Source organism: Lissotriton helveticus, chromosome 3_1 (genome assembly GCF_964261635.1).
Source record: "Lissotriton helveticus chromosome 3_1, aLisHel1.1, whole genome shotgun sequence".
NCBI lineage: Eukaryota > Metazoa > Chordata > Amphibia > Caudata > Salamandridae > Lissotriton > Lissotriton helveticus.
The window spans coordinates 838,633,141-838,647,736 of record NC_136061.1 but is presented as its reverse complement, the minus strand read 5'-3'; the positions used below and the strand labels follow the sequence as shown (position 1 = coordinate 838,647,736).

The following is a 14,596-nucleotide window of genomic DNA, read 5'->3' as shown; positions in this document are numbered from 1 at the left end:
TTTTATGTGAATTCATTGAGACGATTCCATAGTGGTTCTCTGTGGCTCTCATTCATTGTCGACTGGACGGCCAGTATCTCACATTGTCTGCCGAGCCGCTCCCCGCACAATCTTTTTTTTCCTTAACCGCTCAGGTCTGCAATAAGTGAGACCCAGGGGGCCTAGTATTTACTCGCTCGCCCTCCAGGGACTCCTGAGTCACCACTCAGCTCACCACCTCGCCGCACCGGTGTCTAAGAATCTTGCCCCACCACGTGCCTCGGTAGAGTCAGAAGCGCAGGCAAAGGGGGAAGAGGGCTCACTGTCACCGCGTCCGTGGTCTCGCACACAGGCCCCAAGTAGTGTCGCAGAAGTACCAGGCTCCGCCTCCCTCGCTGATTTCCCCTCCGGCTTAGCACTCAAGACCGTTGATCAGGGTCACCAGTAGACCTCTGCCCGTCTCTTTGTCCTCGACGCCGAGGCCCAATCAATTGATCCAGAATCCGGCAACGCCATTCTCAGGGAGGACCCGACACCACTTTTTTACAAACATCCGGATCTCTTTAATGGATTTATGGGTGGCGGAAGCGAGTGAGTTACGGAGCCTCTCTAACTCGCGGCCATCTTCTTCGGCGCCTTACCACGCCCCGCCATGAGTCCCTATTTTGCATTTTGGTGGGTGCCGCAGCCAGCAGCACCCGCCGCAATGCAAAACCTAGAAATTGCAACCGCCGTGGTGGCGGTCGCATTGTAATGCCTCTTGCGGGACTGCCGACAGCATGTCAGGCGGAACCATTTCCGACGTCCGCCCACCATTGTAATCAGCCCTCATGTCTTTGGGTGTTTAAAAAGTGGAATGCTTTAGTAAAATTATTGTTGCTATGATACACCAATGAAACGCCCTTTCTTTGAACTTTAACCAGATTAATAACCCAGGATATATGTTTTTCTTTTTATTATTTAAGTAGCATAGGGGATCCAGGTACAACTACAGGGCAATGCAGTAAATTAGTGTTTACAATAAGGTGCAGTCAGTGAGCCTAATCAGGACGGGCAACCATCTACATAACACCTTTACATTTCCGAGTTTGAGTATTGTACGCCATATGTCTTAGCCCTGCATTCCCTAAACAGTCCCTGCGGAACAGCAGCTGAGTAGAAGAGGGGGGAAGAAGAGAAGAGCGAGGAAATTAGGGGAGGGTATGGGGTGCTGGCCTCCAAGGAGGTGTGCGTTATGCGCCCACTGAACTTTATTCGGTCTGTGCACGGGTTAGTTGTTTCTTGTACGTTTCATTCATTGCGGTAGGGGAGTCTCGTCAGAGACCAAAGGGTGGGAATTAAGATACCTATGCAATAATAATCCACATTTGTAAAGCGCACAATCACCCGTAAGGGTCTCTAGGCGCTGGGGGCCGTCGGGAAGATTAAGCAAGCTATTGCCCAGAGTCACATGGTGCTGGGCTAACCTGCCGCCGGAGCCGGGGATCGAACCGTGATCCCCAGATTCCACCGTCAGTCGCCCTGGCCGCGGCACCACACCTCTCCCCTGTTCCCAGATGTCCCTGGGGCCGGTCTGTATAGGCATTAGCTCCCAGTAGTCAGTCAGCTGTCCCTGACAGAACACCGCGTCACTCAGCCGGTCAACAGCACGGCGGTTTATCAAAAGATTAAAGTCCTTGCTACGCCCTCATTTAAACTTCTGCAAGCCAGTTTTATTGCAGATGGTGTGGCAGATGCACCATCTCCGCCACCCTACCTGCCAAATTTTGAGTTCACCACCTGACTAATGATCATTTTACATCGCAAAATAGCTCTTGTGTCTACAGTGGGAGCTGCTACGATAGCAGGATTACTGTATGCTCTCAGGGGCATATTAACAACACGTAGCGATAATTATCGCTAAACTCGCGTAGCTTGTTTTTTTTAATCGCTGGATTTTATCACCATGATAGTGCTGTATTAACAACGCTCTGCGCATTGGCGATATAAAATCCAGCTATAGCGGGCAAAAACCCCTTCAAGCGAGAACTCCAGAGATAAATGATCAGCGATAATGGTAGAGCTCGCTGATACTGAAGTGTGGATTTAACTTCACAATCCACCTCCCTTAGGATATAATGCTAAGTCTGCTTTTTGCAGACGTTAAAATCAGCCGATAATGGGGGCTTAGCGCAAGTTCAGGCATCACTTCGCGGGTCCGCTGCCGGCTTGCTAATTTGGTGAAGCCGTGTCAGCGCATATTGCAATCCTGTTTTCCTCCGGAACGCCTACTTTGCATCTAATTAGCGATGCAAGGCGAGGTGTTAGGAAAACTGCTTTAGGAAAACTGCTGCTAACATGCGCTAATGCATGTTAGCGGTGCATTGTAAATATCGCAAAATTATGATCGCCGCTTTTCCAGCGCTACGGGCTGGAAAAGTGGCGATATGTCGGTTGTTAATATGCACCTCAGTGTTTAAGTTATTTTCAAAGACAGACCTCCCCCTTCCTCAAATTGATGTCTGCATACAGAAAAAAATGTAACAAATATTCTCCACGCACATGGAACTCTTTTTTAACACGTGGGGGACATTTGTGGATTTTCTCAGTTTGGGACCATCCTGCTGAAAGATGGCCATAGACAGTGCAGACCCTTGAAGGGGTTGGTTACAGAAGGAGTCTATCATAGACACAGATGGAATGGGAAGAGAAATAGAGGAGAGAAAAGAAAAAGAATGAACGAAGTATGTATAAAGGTGAAATTGAGAAACTGGTGAATTGAAAAACGTGACGAGGAGTGTGGGTTAACTTTTTTTACAAGCATAAAACCACTTTTTTGCAAAACATAAAAGTTAGTTTTACACTTGTAAAAGGATTTACTTACATGACGTTTTTGGTATCAGTAACATTACTTTCAAGAGCGGTTCCCGACTGTGGAGTGGCTGTTCCAAGATTGGAATCACCTGATTATTTGTGCACACCTACTAACTTACAATTTTGCAAGTATCCTTTCGGTCTAGTTTCACCTTACAAAAGGATATAGTAGAAGTAAATTTCTTGTCAGGGTTAAACGGTGGATGAAACCACCTCCAAAGTCCTGTAAGAGGTTGGCTTTTGCCATGAGGACAATTATTTTCACTGTGGTGATAAAAAATGCTAATGCATAAATGTGGCATTTCCACAGGCACTACTATGCATAAAACTGTGCATGCGAAAATGCCTTAGAAGAATCTTAATTGCAAATCCACAAAAATATTTACGGAATATCCCTGGAAACCTGTGATACTCTGGGAACATGCATACCCTGAAAAACCTTTCTGAATTTCCAGAATTGTTAGGCTTAGACTCAAGTGAGTTTGTAAATCTCCAGGTGCAGATAAATTCCTCCATATTCTTACGAAATGGGGCTAGCATGACATAAGAATGCAGAAGCGAGTGGTGAGCAGCAGAAAAAAATATTGTGTTTTCCAAAAGAGAAGAGTTGGAGAAATAAGCGCACAGAAAAATGTGTAATACACTGTAGTGCGGGGTGTTTCAAAATTAGAAATAGAGTGTGAAAAAAGATAACAGGTAAAGTTAGCGAAAAGAGAAAATTGAAAGCACTGCCTGAATAGTGCCAAGAATGTGCAATAAAAGGCCAGAGGTTGGAAAATATTGTGTAGATATGCAATAGAGAGGAAGACAGGAAATGTTACCTACCTGTGAGTTTTTCACCATGGATGTTCCCCCTGAATTCTAAATGCATGTATTTATAATGGCTAGAATTTCTCAGTTCATGTGTGACATCCCAGAACACAAATTTAAAAAAATACATTGGTTCCCACCCAATCGAGATAAGAAAATATGCTCAGACCAGAAAGATTTACTGTTTTCCAGATAACCAAAATAGTATTACATTTGGCTAAGAAATATCAGTTAAAATAGCTTAAGTAACATAAAATAAAAACAGCACATAGTACCCTAATATAAAACTAGTACACATAGTATAATTCAGTTCTGCCTCTTTAAGAACCTTGGCAGCCTGCACTGTCCCATCATAACCAGCAGGGTGTCAGTTGGACAGTACATTTTTGGAGCATTACGAAAATATATAAGAACAGTCACCTGTTTATGTTTAGCAACTGTAGGAAGGGCTTTTTAAAAGTCAGATGGAATACCCAGGGTGATGAACTAGGAATACAGTTAAGTAATGTGTCCTTCTTCACCATGCCATTATCTCTTATATTCATAAAATGTGACTAGAATAGCAATCCAGCCCAAAGTTAACAGTTCAACTATAGCCAAAGAGATTAACCTTTATATTATAGGAATGATCTCACCAACGTAATGGCTGTGAACCACGGAGATAGAATCCCATGGCTGACCTTCGTTAAGAAGGAATTATATCGTTTAAAGCTGCCTGAGCTTTGGGAGACTCCAGAACTGGGTTGTCAGAGGTTATCCCGGAAACGCTTAGCCCAAACCTATAAGGAAAAAAGCCTTGAGTCACTTATGACCTCGACTACTAACGGCACCCTTACCGAACGCTTTTTGCAATCCAAAAATTCCTATGAATTTGAGGCTTTTATGGACATTATTTTCCCAATACAAGCTAGAAAACTGTTTGTTCAGTGGAGGCTGGGTACTTTACCTATTAAAATCTTTACTTCAAAGTGGCTTCCAGGGGAAGACAAGACCTGCCCGGGTTGTAACTCCCATGATGAGGAAGAAACCCACCTTCTCTTCTTTTGTCCGGCATACTATAGACCAAGGAAACATTGGCTGGTCCCCCTATGCAGGAATTTGGGTTTCAGGAGCCACATAGAAGCTTATAGAGTTTTGAGAACTAGTACTCTGCCCCACATAGTCTTTGCCATGGCCAAAGTCATTATGGCTATGTGGCGCATTAGGAGAAAACTGTTAAATACTTAATACCTCAAATCATGATTCTGTTTTTAAATATGGACTGTGATCTTTTTAACAATTTATGTATGTTTTCCCCTTGATTATGAAATGTTTTATCTTTTTCCCCATCTTGTTTGAACGGCATGTAATTACTTTATGTAATGTGTTTCCAAAATTGTTGTTAAATGTATATTTATGTATCTTTTATGGTCTTATAGAGCGAAATAAAGAATTTTGGATTGGATTGGATTAACCTTTAGGCAAAAAGATTACAAAGGAAAGCATGACCCACCAAAGTAGCCATTCCAGAGTCCGCATCCAGGCAATAATGCCTAGGAACAGTATAGGCTCATCTCCAAGTGGCTACCTTGCAAGTGTCAGGAATAGGGTATTCCTCATCAAAGCTGCAGTAGCAACCTTTTGCCTAGTAGGGTTAGCTTTTGGCTTACCAGGGAAGCATCTATTAGCTTCCACATAACGGGGGACAATGTAACAATGTATCCACCTAGCTATAGGCTGCTTGGACTAGGCTAAAGCAGTCCAGATAGCACTGTGATAAACAAAGAGTAGCTTGGCTTTACACAACTCTTTAGTCTTGTCCAAAGAATATCATAATGCCCTTTTAAAATCTAGAATATGAAAATCCCTCTGTACCGGGGACGTTGGATTTGGGGAAAACATATCCAAAGACCAAGTCTGGCCCACAGTTTTGAAGAACTTTGAAAAAGGATTTCATTACAATGAGAAAATGTAATGGTTCAATCAGTACAGACAACATAACGCTCACTCACCCTTCTGGTAGAAGTAATTGCAACTCAAAAGGCCACTTTCCATGAAAGGTGACATCGATCAACTTAGTGCATTGGTTCAAAAGATGGCCCCATTAATTAAGAATAACCACATTTAATTCCCAGTGTGTCTTCTAACTGGAGGAAACGCTTTCATAAGATCTTCCAAAAGTTCTCAATTACTGGAATGATGGATAGAATGCCTTACTGTTTGAAATGATGGCAGTCAAATGCATTCTCCAAAAAGAAAACTGGAAAGCAACCTTTGTCAGCTAAAGAAGATATACTGTTACTTCCTGGCATATTCCCAAGTCCACTTGCCTGTTGATACACCATATCCAAAATCTCCTTCACTGGAATGTGCAAGTAGACCTTGCAGAAGGGGGCTTTGCCTCCCTCTGAAAGGCATGCAGTTATAAGGCAACTTCAAATGTCCACACGGTAGGACCTCAGGAGCCAGGCAGTCGAGTTGAGTGGTGGTAGACTAAGATGGAAAAGTCCATCATAAATCTTTTGGGTGGCAGAATAGATATCTGAAGAAGGTCCGGTTACCACCATTGACAGGGCCAGTCCAGTGCAATGAGAATCATTTCAACCTTGCTAAATCTAAACCAACCAGTTGATCACCTTAGAAGAGGATTTGAAGGGAATGTGTGGAGAAATCCGCCTAGTCAACTTATCAAGTGAATTACTCAGTGACTGAGGTTCTGAAAATCTGGAGGTGTAAATGTGGCATCTTGCATTTTCTTCTGCAGCGAGCAAATCTGTTCCTGGATGCTCCAACAAGAGAAGATGTCTGCCAACCCCTCATTGTTTATATTTCACCTGTGCTGTTTCAGCAAATGACAACTGAAACCATCTGCTTTTGCAATTCGAAATTCTGGGAGATGCTTCGCTGTCAGTTGTATTCCTCTCAAAAGCAGCCAGTGCCAACTCCTCTGATCCTCTTCGGAAAGGACTCTGGATTGAATAGCCCCTTGCTTGCTTAGATATTACATCGTTGACATGTTATCCATCTGGAGAATTAAAGGAACAAACCTGATCACCAGGAAAGGATTTTAGAGCAAAATAAGCATCCCCAGAATAAACAAGTTGATGTGGTACCCCTTCTCCATTGAAACGCAACTCTTAAGTAGTAAGATTGTCCATTTGAGCATCCCATACTTCTAAAGAGGCATCAATCACCATGGTCTGAGAAGGAATCACAGGAGGAGGGGCACTCCAGCCAGAAGGCTGTTCTTCTTGCACCATCACCTCAAGGATTACAGGGCTTGACACAAAATCTGTACCTTGTCATCCGGACTCCGTGACTTCTGGTGCCAGTGATCTTCAGAATATTGTTTGCAGAGATCTCATGTGTAACCTTGCATCCAACACTAGGGAGATGCATGAGGCCATGGATCCCAGAAGAGAAGAACTGAAAGGTACTGTACAGTTCTGAGTTGTAGGCGTTTCTGAGGAACACAAAGAACTATGTCTTGAGGAAGAGACATTTCTTTTTCCTGTGTCTAGGGACTATATCAAGAATGGAATAGTTAGAGAACGATTAATGAGGAGTTTTTCACATTCAGGTTAAAACCTTGTTTGCAAAATAGGTTTACTGCCAGCTCAAAGTCCTGAAAAGGCTTGTGACAAACAAAAAGAAGCCTTGAATAACCAGTCATCCAGGTTCTGATAGACACTGTCTTTTCATGGAGGTAAGCCACTGCTACTGCCACAATGTTTGAAAAATTCCTTAGAGCTGACTTCAGTCCAAAAGGAAGAACTTTGTATTGGTAGTGTTTTGCCAACTTTGAATCTCAGGTAAAATCTCTGAAGTGCACATATGGGCACATGAAAATAATCATTGTTCAAATATAAACTGCACATCCAATAGCCCTGTTGAAACTCTTTTGTTCTACTGATGTCCAGGCTCTGACTATCATACCTTTCAAAAAGAGCATTGAGGGCTGAATCAGCCGGTCTAGCATTGCAGGATGTGAGCCCCCTTGTGGACTCTGAGAAGTTGTACTGAAAAATCTGATGTTTTTGCCCATTCTGAGGAGTGGTTCTAAAAAGTCTGATTTTTTAACGCATTCTATACTCTATCTAGCTCTCCCACATTTTTTGTATTCGCCTTCCATACCTGGAGATGTTGAAAATACTTATGCCGACCATGTGCCCATTGGTGGTAGCAGAGCCAAGGAGCCATTGCTTTGTAGATGTTTTCCCTGAGGCAGCAGAGGGCTTCTCACTGCCACCCCGTCCACAAAAGGCTTCTGTTTTTTAATAGACTGCAGTTGGTGATGTATTTGCTCCATTAGTTTCCTTATAGAGAAGGTGGGTGTGAGGGTTGCCTGCTATTTCTAATGGATCGAAACTGAATGCAGGTAACTTTTCTAACTCCATGACTTAATATATCCACCTCTGATTTTATCTTCTGACTCTCCTCATCTGCCTGAGACCTGAAAAGAGAAGAACTGTTAAATAGCAATTCCAGGATTTTTTTGCCAAGCTTGTGGGGGTAAAGATGTTTGTCTAAGCCATAAAGAATGCCTCACACCCACTGAATGGCAAACCTATGCGGTAGCTAGCAGGGCGGCTCCTCCGCAATGGCTGAAGAGCGTTGCCCCGCAGCCTGCGGCAGCAGATGATAATTAAAATTACAGTAACACAGTTATTGTCATTGTATTTATTTTGTCTAAGTCCCATAATACAATAACTATAGGGCGGGGTGGGCATGTCTCAGAGGAAGAGTAAAGTGTACTCAAATGTGTACATGTGTGCTTAGCCGGCCGTCCAAGGACCACTTATGTTTCCCCAACCTGACTGTGTTATACAGCACGGTTGGAGAAAAGGCACAGGCTCCAATAGACCGTCTGAGCGACAAAGAGGCTGCTCAGACCAATACTGGGGCTGCTGTCGTGTGACAGCAGTATCTGGATTGGGTGTGGAGCCTGAGTCCTGAGGGACTATTCCCTTCTGGCTCCGACCGCGATGAGAGGAGCATCGAGGCGGGGTCAGCAAAGAGGAGTGCCGGGTACGTTTTTTGTTTTTTTTAAATATTATTTCAATTTCCCCCCCAAGCCCCTGTCCTTGCCCTGCCCCCCACGGCAGCCCTACTACCTAAGGTAGGCGGTGGGCACCACTCATAGCTGGTTTGAAATATCCCTTGCTACACCAATAAAGCTATAAGATATTAACATCCATTGCTTGAGATCCTCCATGAAGCTTTCTGTTTTCTGGCTTGGAGGATATTCCATAAACTGGCACATTAAATCCCAAAAAGAATGGTCATAACGGCTTAACAAAGCTGAATACAGGCAGTTTTAGTAATGCTTTCGGGCATTTGGCAAGTCTTCGTACCAAAGGGTTCAATCTGAGATAGATTTAGCAAAGGTGAGGTAGTCACATTAAATTATTTTTTTGCAATCACTACCACTAAGGAAACCTCTTTCATAAATCTGGTGTCCGAATCAGTGGTTCTGCATATCTTTTCTGCATTCGAAGTCAGCAAGGATCCATAAAGTTTTCCGTCACGGGTTTCATTATACAAGGTACAAATGGAAGAATAGGGCATTCCATGGCTTTGTCTGAATAGCCTCAAAATTATGATGGAAGTCTGAAGATGAAACTTCGTCAAATCCTTGTTGGAAAACTTATAGAATCTGATGAAGTCATCAAATGGTGAGATCCTGGAGGGTATAGAAACCGGAGAAGCTGCAATCAGATGCAACCAGATGAGGGGGGTGATACAGGACCTAATACAATTGATAAAGACTTACATTGTCTTCTCCTCCAAGAACTGTATGACTCAGAAGTGTGAGAATAATAAGGTCTGCATCATGAGCCATATTCTGGCTCCTCTTCCCTGTATCTCTTGCTAGAACCCCCATTTGGCGATCTTTCCCTTGACTCTCAATGAACCTCCTCTTTAGGACAAATATCCTCCGAGTGAGACAAAAAAACAGGATTTAGAAACTCTGAGGAAGGCTGTGGGGATAGTTGGACTCTCTGTGGATAGGTTAACAATGTAGGAGAATGGGCCTGATCATCATTCCCAGTGAGACCACGACCAACATATCAGCAGATTCTGTTGGAAATGGTGACAGAGAAACATTTTTTTCCTGGTCTTCTGAATATACAACATCACAGTTCTGTCTGAAGAGGTAGACAATCAGAGAATGTTGAACTATCCTTCGACGGGTGTCTTGCCATTGACCAAGAAAGGTCTGAACCTCTTACTGTCTATATGTGTGTATGTTTTGAAGTAGACCATTTGCTCTTGATGTTGAGTGCCTTAATGTTGATCGTCTCTACATCTTCTGGGATTGTAAGTGCTAGTGATGACTAGCTGCTCTCACCTTTAGAAGAGACAGAACTAGAATCCAGAGAAGAAGAGAAGGTGGAATTATGGCCTCTTCCCACCCCCGCCCCTCCCGAAACAGGAGTACAAGCAGCAGGTGACAGTCTGTACCCAATTTCTGATTTCTTAGCCTGAGATAAACCCCTTCCCTGTCTCCCAGCCAATAGGACATGTTTTGACGAATACCACAGTCCTTGATAGAGCGAGAGTAGGAAGGCACCCCTTGCAAATCGAGCTCTCATTGTTTCTTAACATCTTTCCACCACAGCTTGGCATATATTAACAAGCATTGAAAATGCAATAGGTCATGCCTTTGATTAAGTTAAAGCCATTTGCTTTGCTAATGGTATTGTATAGCAAAGCCAATGGTGTTAACCTAATTAAAACTCATTGAAAAAGTGGCGAGGTGAGTTTACAATTTGTCATGCAGAATCTGCAGGATGTGGACGGCCAAGGGCCATTTCCTCCGAATGCAGCAGAGGTTGGCATTGTGTCATGACAGCACTAATGTATTCATGATGTTTTCAAAAGAGTTGCATTCCTTGGAATGAACCTTCATCCCATAAGTAACGTATTCCGATAGTTCTAATCATCTCACCCACTTCTACTGAGGAGCTGGCCTGGGCCACTTTATGAGTGAGAGGTAATACGGCATAGAAATTTTTCCAAGGATCCATGAGACAGTACAGAAAAGGGCTGCAAGCCCCAGAAGGCAGAGCGAAAAAATTGGACTGGGCGATCACTCACGCATGGACCTAGGGTCATTGGGAGCTCCGTTTCAAAAGAAAACAAAATATCAAACAGCACCTCTTAAACCAAGTGCCGCTATGAAAGACTTCCTGTAGTGTACAGTTAAAGGCGCTGTCACCCTTTTTCCCGCATCCTCCGCACCTCTGTTGGGGCGGAGGGGTGAGAAGGGGGTTGGGGTGTTTGTCACCATTCCCAGTGGACGCGTGAGCCTTGCCCCAACAGTCATCAAGTTGGAAACCGGGGAGGGGGCTCTTTTGACAGTGACACTTTCTCCCGGTTAAACAGCCGGACCCAAACATCAGCGGACACAGAGCGGAACTGCACACCTCCGAGCTGGGTGACACACTGGAGCTTCATCCAGCTAGAAAAAATATGAAATAAAGCAGTGAAATGCTGTATTTTTACCTCCTGAAACATAAACCTAAATCAGACAACATAAAGAAATCAGTAGAAAAGTATTTGAGATCTGTCTAAATTATTTCAGGGTGATTATTGAAGTCAACTGAGGCGTAATTGCTACCTTACATAACAATGCTGGCAATTTTAGAAGAATTATTTTTCACCTACCATCACTTGGCTGTTCTAGAGTAGCAAAATGTAAATAAATGGCCGGTATTTTTGCAAGGAAAAAAGCAACCCTAATTAGCAGGTTGAGCTATGTTTTGTAATATACAAAATACAATTGGTTTGGTGGTGCGTGGCCTGGGCCAGGGGGGCTGGCTGTCCTCCTGCCCTAACAGCCTCACCCTTAGTGATCACCACTCAGAGGCTGTTGGAAAAGTTTATTAGAAATTCATTATGCATGCGCGGGTTTCTTCCCATGGTGATGACGTTTTTCACAAGGGGGCCAGTGATACCGCGTGACAGAGGAGTGATGGGGAAGCGGTTTGCATTCTCGTGTGCACAGACACAATAATATAAAGGCGTGAGGGAGCGGCGTGGAGAAAAAAATATCACTGGAGATGACGGGGATTGAACCGAGGCTTCATACATGCAAAGCATGCACTCTACCACTGAGCTAAATCCCCTGGTGGAATGTAAAATAACTAGTCTCGTATTTGTGTATGTCATTCATAGAGGAATGTTTCGATTTTGATGGTGGTTCGAACATATGCAGTGCGTTTTCATATGTTTATTCCTCCGTCATTCTGCTCACATGTATGTGCTTACTAGGTTAAGGAATGGGGATTTTAATTGTAATTAAAGGCTTTACTGGAAGGAAAAATCTTAAATCAACTTAGTATTTCTGTAAGAACAAGAAATCGCCAAGAAGCAGCATATTTCTCCTCCTGGCAGTCGAGTTTTTGGGGGTGTAGCTGCCTACAGTCCAAATAAAATAGAGTCCTTGCCCCTCTTCCTCGCTCCTATGGCAGGACAAGCGCTCGCCATGACGTATACTTTTCTCTTTTTCTGCCGTCCCACTTGGACGGCCTTGCCTGCTTTCCTTCTGAAGTAAAAGGTTTCTTATCTTTTTGGGGCCATGTGTTTGGCCCCATAAAGATAAGAAACCTTTTACTTCAGAAGGAAAGCAGGCGAGGCTGTCCAGAGAAAAGTCTACGTCAGACAAAACTCTTTCCCAATGGCTGGCCACCGTTTAGCATAAACGGTGACGGCGTCCAATGGGAAAGAGGGGTGGGACTTAAAGCCCGATACTCAAAGCTCCTCAAAAACATAAACTCTCGCCAGCGAGGCTGCGCCTGTGCGCAGCCCACACAGGCGAGATCTAAAAAGAGCAGCAGAGTGGCCAAAGAGAACAGGGATGAAAAAGCTTTGAATGAGAGTCAAGGAAAGCCCACTTTTTCCTCAGGAAAAGATGAAGGAAGGATACATCATCAAACATAAAAACACGGCAAAAAACAGTAAACGAAGATGTTGCTGAATGCGCAAAAAACTTTAAATAAAACATGTTTGTCTTCAGAATCTTACTAAAAGAGCAGAAAAATATTAACAGATTAACTGGCACCCTGCTGGACATGATGATATGAGGATAGTGCAGGCTTCCAAGGTTCTTAAAAGGGCTCAGTTATATTATACTATGTGTACAGTACCCTATCGAACCACCATTTTCTGGATTTATTTGGTTTTACATAAGCTAATTTAAGCCATTTTTTTCAGCTATATGTATTGCTGTTCAAACCATTTTTGCTAACTCATCATGTTGCTGTTTTTAAGATGTTTTCACTTATTTATTAGCTGGGGTCTCGCAAATGCGCAGAAATATGTTGCCTTCTGTGAATATCATCTGGATTCCCTTGGTAAAGAAGTAAGGGCCATATTATCAAGAAAGGGTGATACATTATCGCCGCTTTTATCAGCAGGAAACTGCCGCTAAAGCGGCGATAATGGGCTTGATAATATGCCCTTGTGAATTCCCATAGAAGCCCAGGTTAACACCGATAAAAGCGGCTATAATGTATCGCTCTTTCTTGATAATATGGCCCGAAGGGATCTGGGTGGGACAGGGCTGGACTGGCCGAGTCCAGCCTTGGGGTGGGGGCACGAAGATGCCAGGGGAGCGCAGCAGCTATACATTCTCAGTTGTTTCTCTGCTTCAGTGACACGCTCTGTTCTTTTCTTTTACAGGAAGAGAAGAAAGTTCCTCCTCCCATACCAAAGAAACCTCCACGGGCGCGAGTTCATCCCGTGAAGGACCGGTCCCTGGACTCGGTGGACAGGCAGCGGCAGGAGGCGCGGAAGAGGCTTCTGGCCGCTAAGCGAGCGGCATCTTACCGTCAGAACTCGGCGACGGAGAGCGCCGACAGCATCGAAATCTACATCCCGGAAGCCCAGACCAGACTGTGAACCCGGAAACACACAACAGAACCTATATATATCTTTTCTAGCTGTACTGTATATACCTATACATATAAATATATATATAGAAAGAGAAATATATAAGAATAAATACCCAATGACCACAGCTGTGTTCTACTGGGATGGTCCCATCCTCCTGGTGGTACCCCTCAAATCAGTGGCCAGCAGTGGCACCTGTTCCGAGGAAGCCCTTCTTTCTCAAGTATATAGCATAGATATTTTTTCTAGGACACCGTTCTGGGACGTTGCACTGACGTATTAAAGGCACAACTGCCGGGACTCCGGCTGACCACTGCGACTGCGGCCGGCTCCACCACGCTTCCTCGACCCGCTGGTCCCAATTCAAGTGTTAGAGAGGACTCTCCTGACAGCACCTGCGCCACTGATGATGAGCAATGACGCCATTTTGTTTTTTGAAATTTTAACTTTAATCGTTATTATACATATTTGCATATAGGCCTTGTGGAATGTGGAATATTCTGTTCCTTTTATTTTCCTTTAATTTTTTTTTCCTTTTTGGCTCAGGATTTTAATATGATTAAATATTGTAATTTGCATTTTTAAGGTGACCGCACTCCCCCTCATTGCAAGGGAGGGGTAGTATAGCTTGCCACAGAAGGGTGCATGGATTAGCTCCCCCTGCCTCGTGGCTCTCTGGAGCAACCCGCAGGTCAGCGCGATTCAGTCTCCTGTTTATTTATTAGGTAGCATTGATTTATTGGTGAACGTGGATAAGAGTGAAATATAATCAACTTCCACCCCCTCCTCCTTTATCCCTGCACCCCAGCTCCCTCCAATCCTTTATATCGCAGCACATCCCGTGGAAGAGCTTTTTTAACCTTTTGAGGCTCGGAGCAGCGCGCGAGCCTGGCCACTGCAGCGGGTCCCTGTTTTTTAGAATCCTCAGAAATGAGCCACTGTGTCCGAAATCCCAGTTGCACAGGGATGTAGCTGTAGGAGCCTAGCTTTCTATTACATTACGCTGCATTGTAGCAGGTTATACCGCGCCGGTGGTATAACTCACCTGACATTGGTGCCATGTGCCAAACGTAGTCAT

At 44.0% G+C, this 14,596-nt stretch overlaps 1 protein-coding gene across 1 annotated transcript in view; it reads left to right on the top strand.

Annotated features, from left to right (window-relative positions):
* Positions 1-14,273, top strand: part of DLGAP3 (DLG associated protein 3) — a 1,133,297-nt gene extending 1,119,024 nt beyond the window's left edge. The window contains exon 15 of the mRNA XM_078683771.1: positions 13,309-14,273. Within this exon, the coding sequence (XP_078539897.1) occupies positions 13,309-13,527 (219 nt within the window). The 3' untranslated portion in view covers positions 13,528-14,273. The remainder of the gene's footprint in view (positions 1-13,308) is intronic.
* Positions 14,274-14,596: the final 323 nt, after the last annotated feature.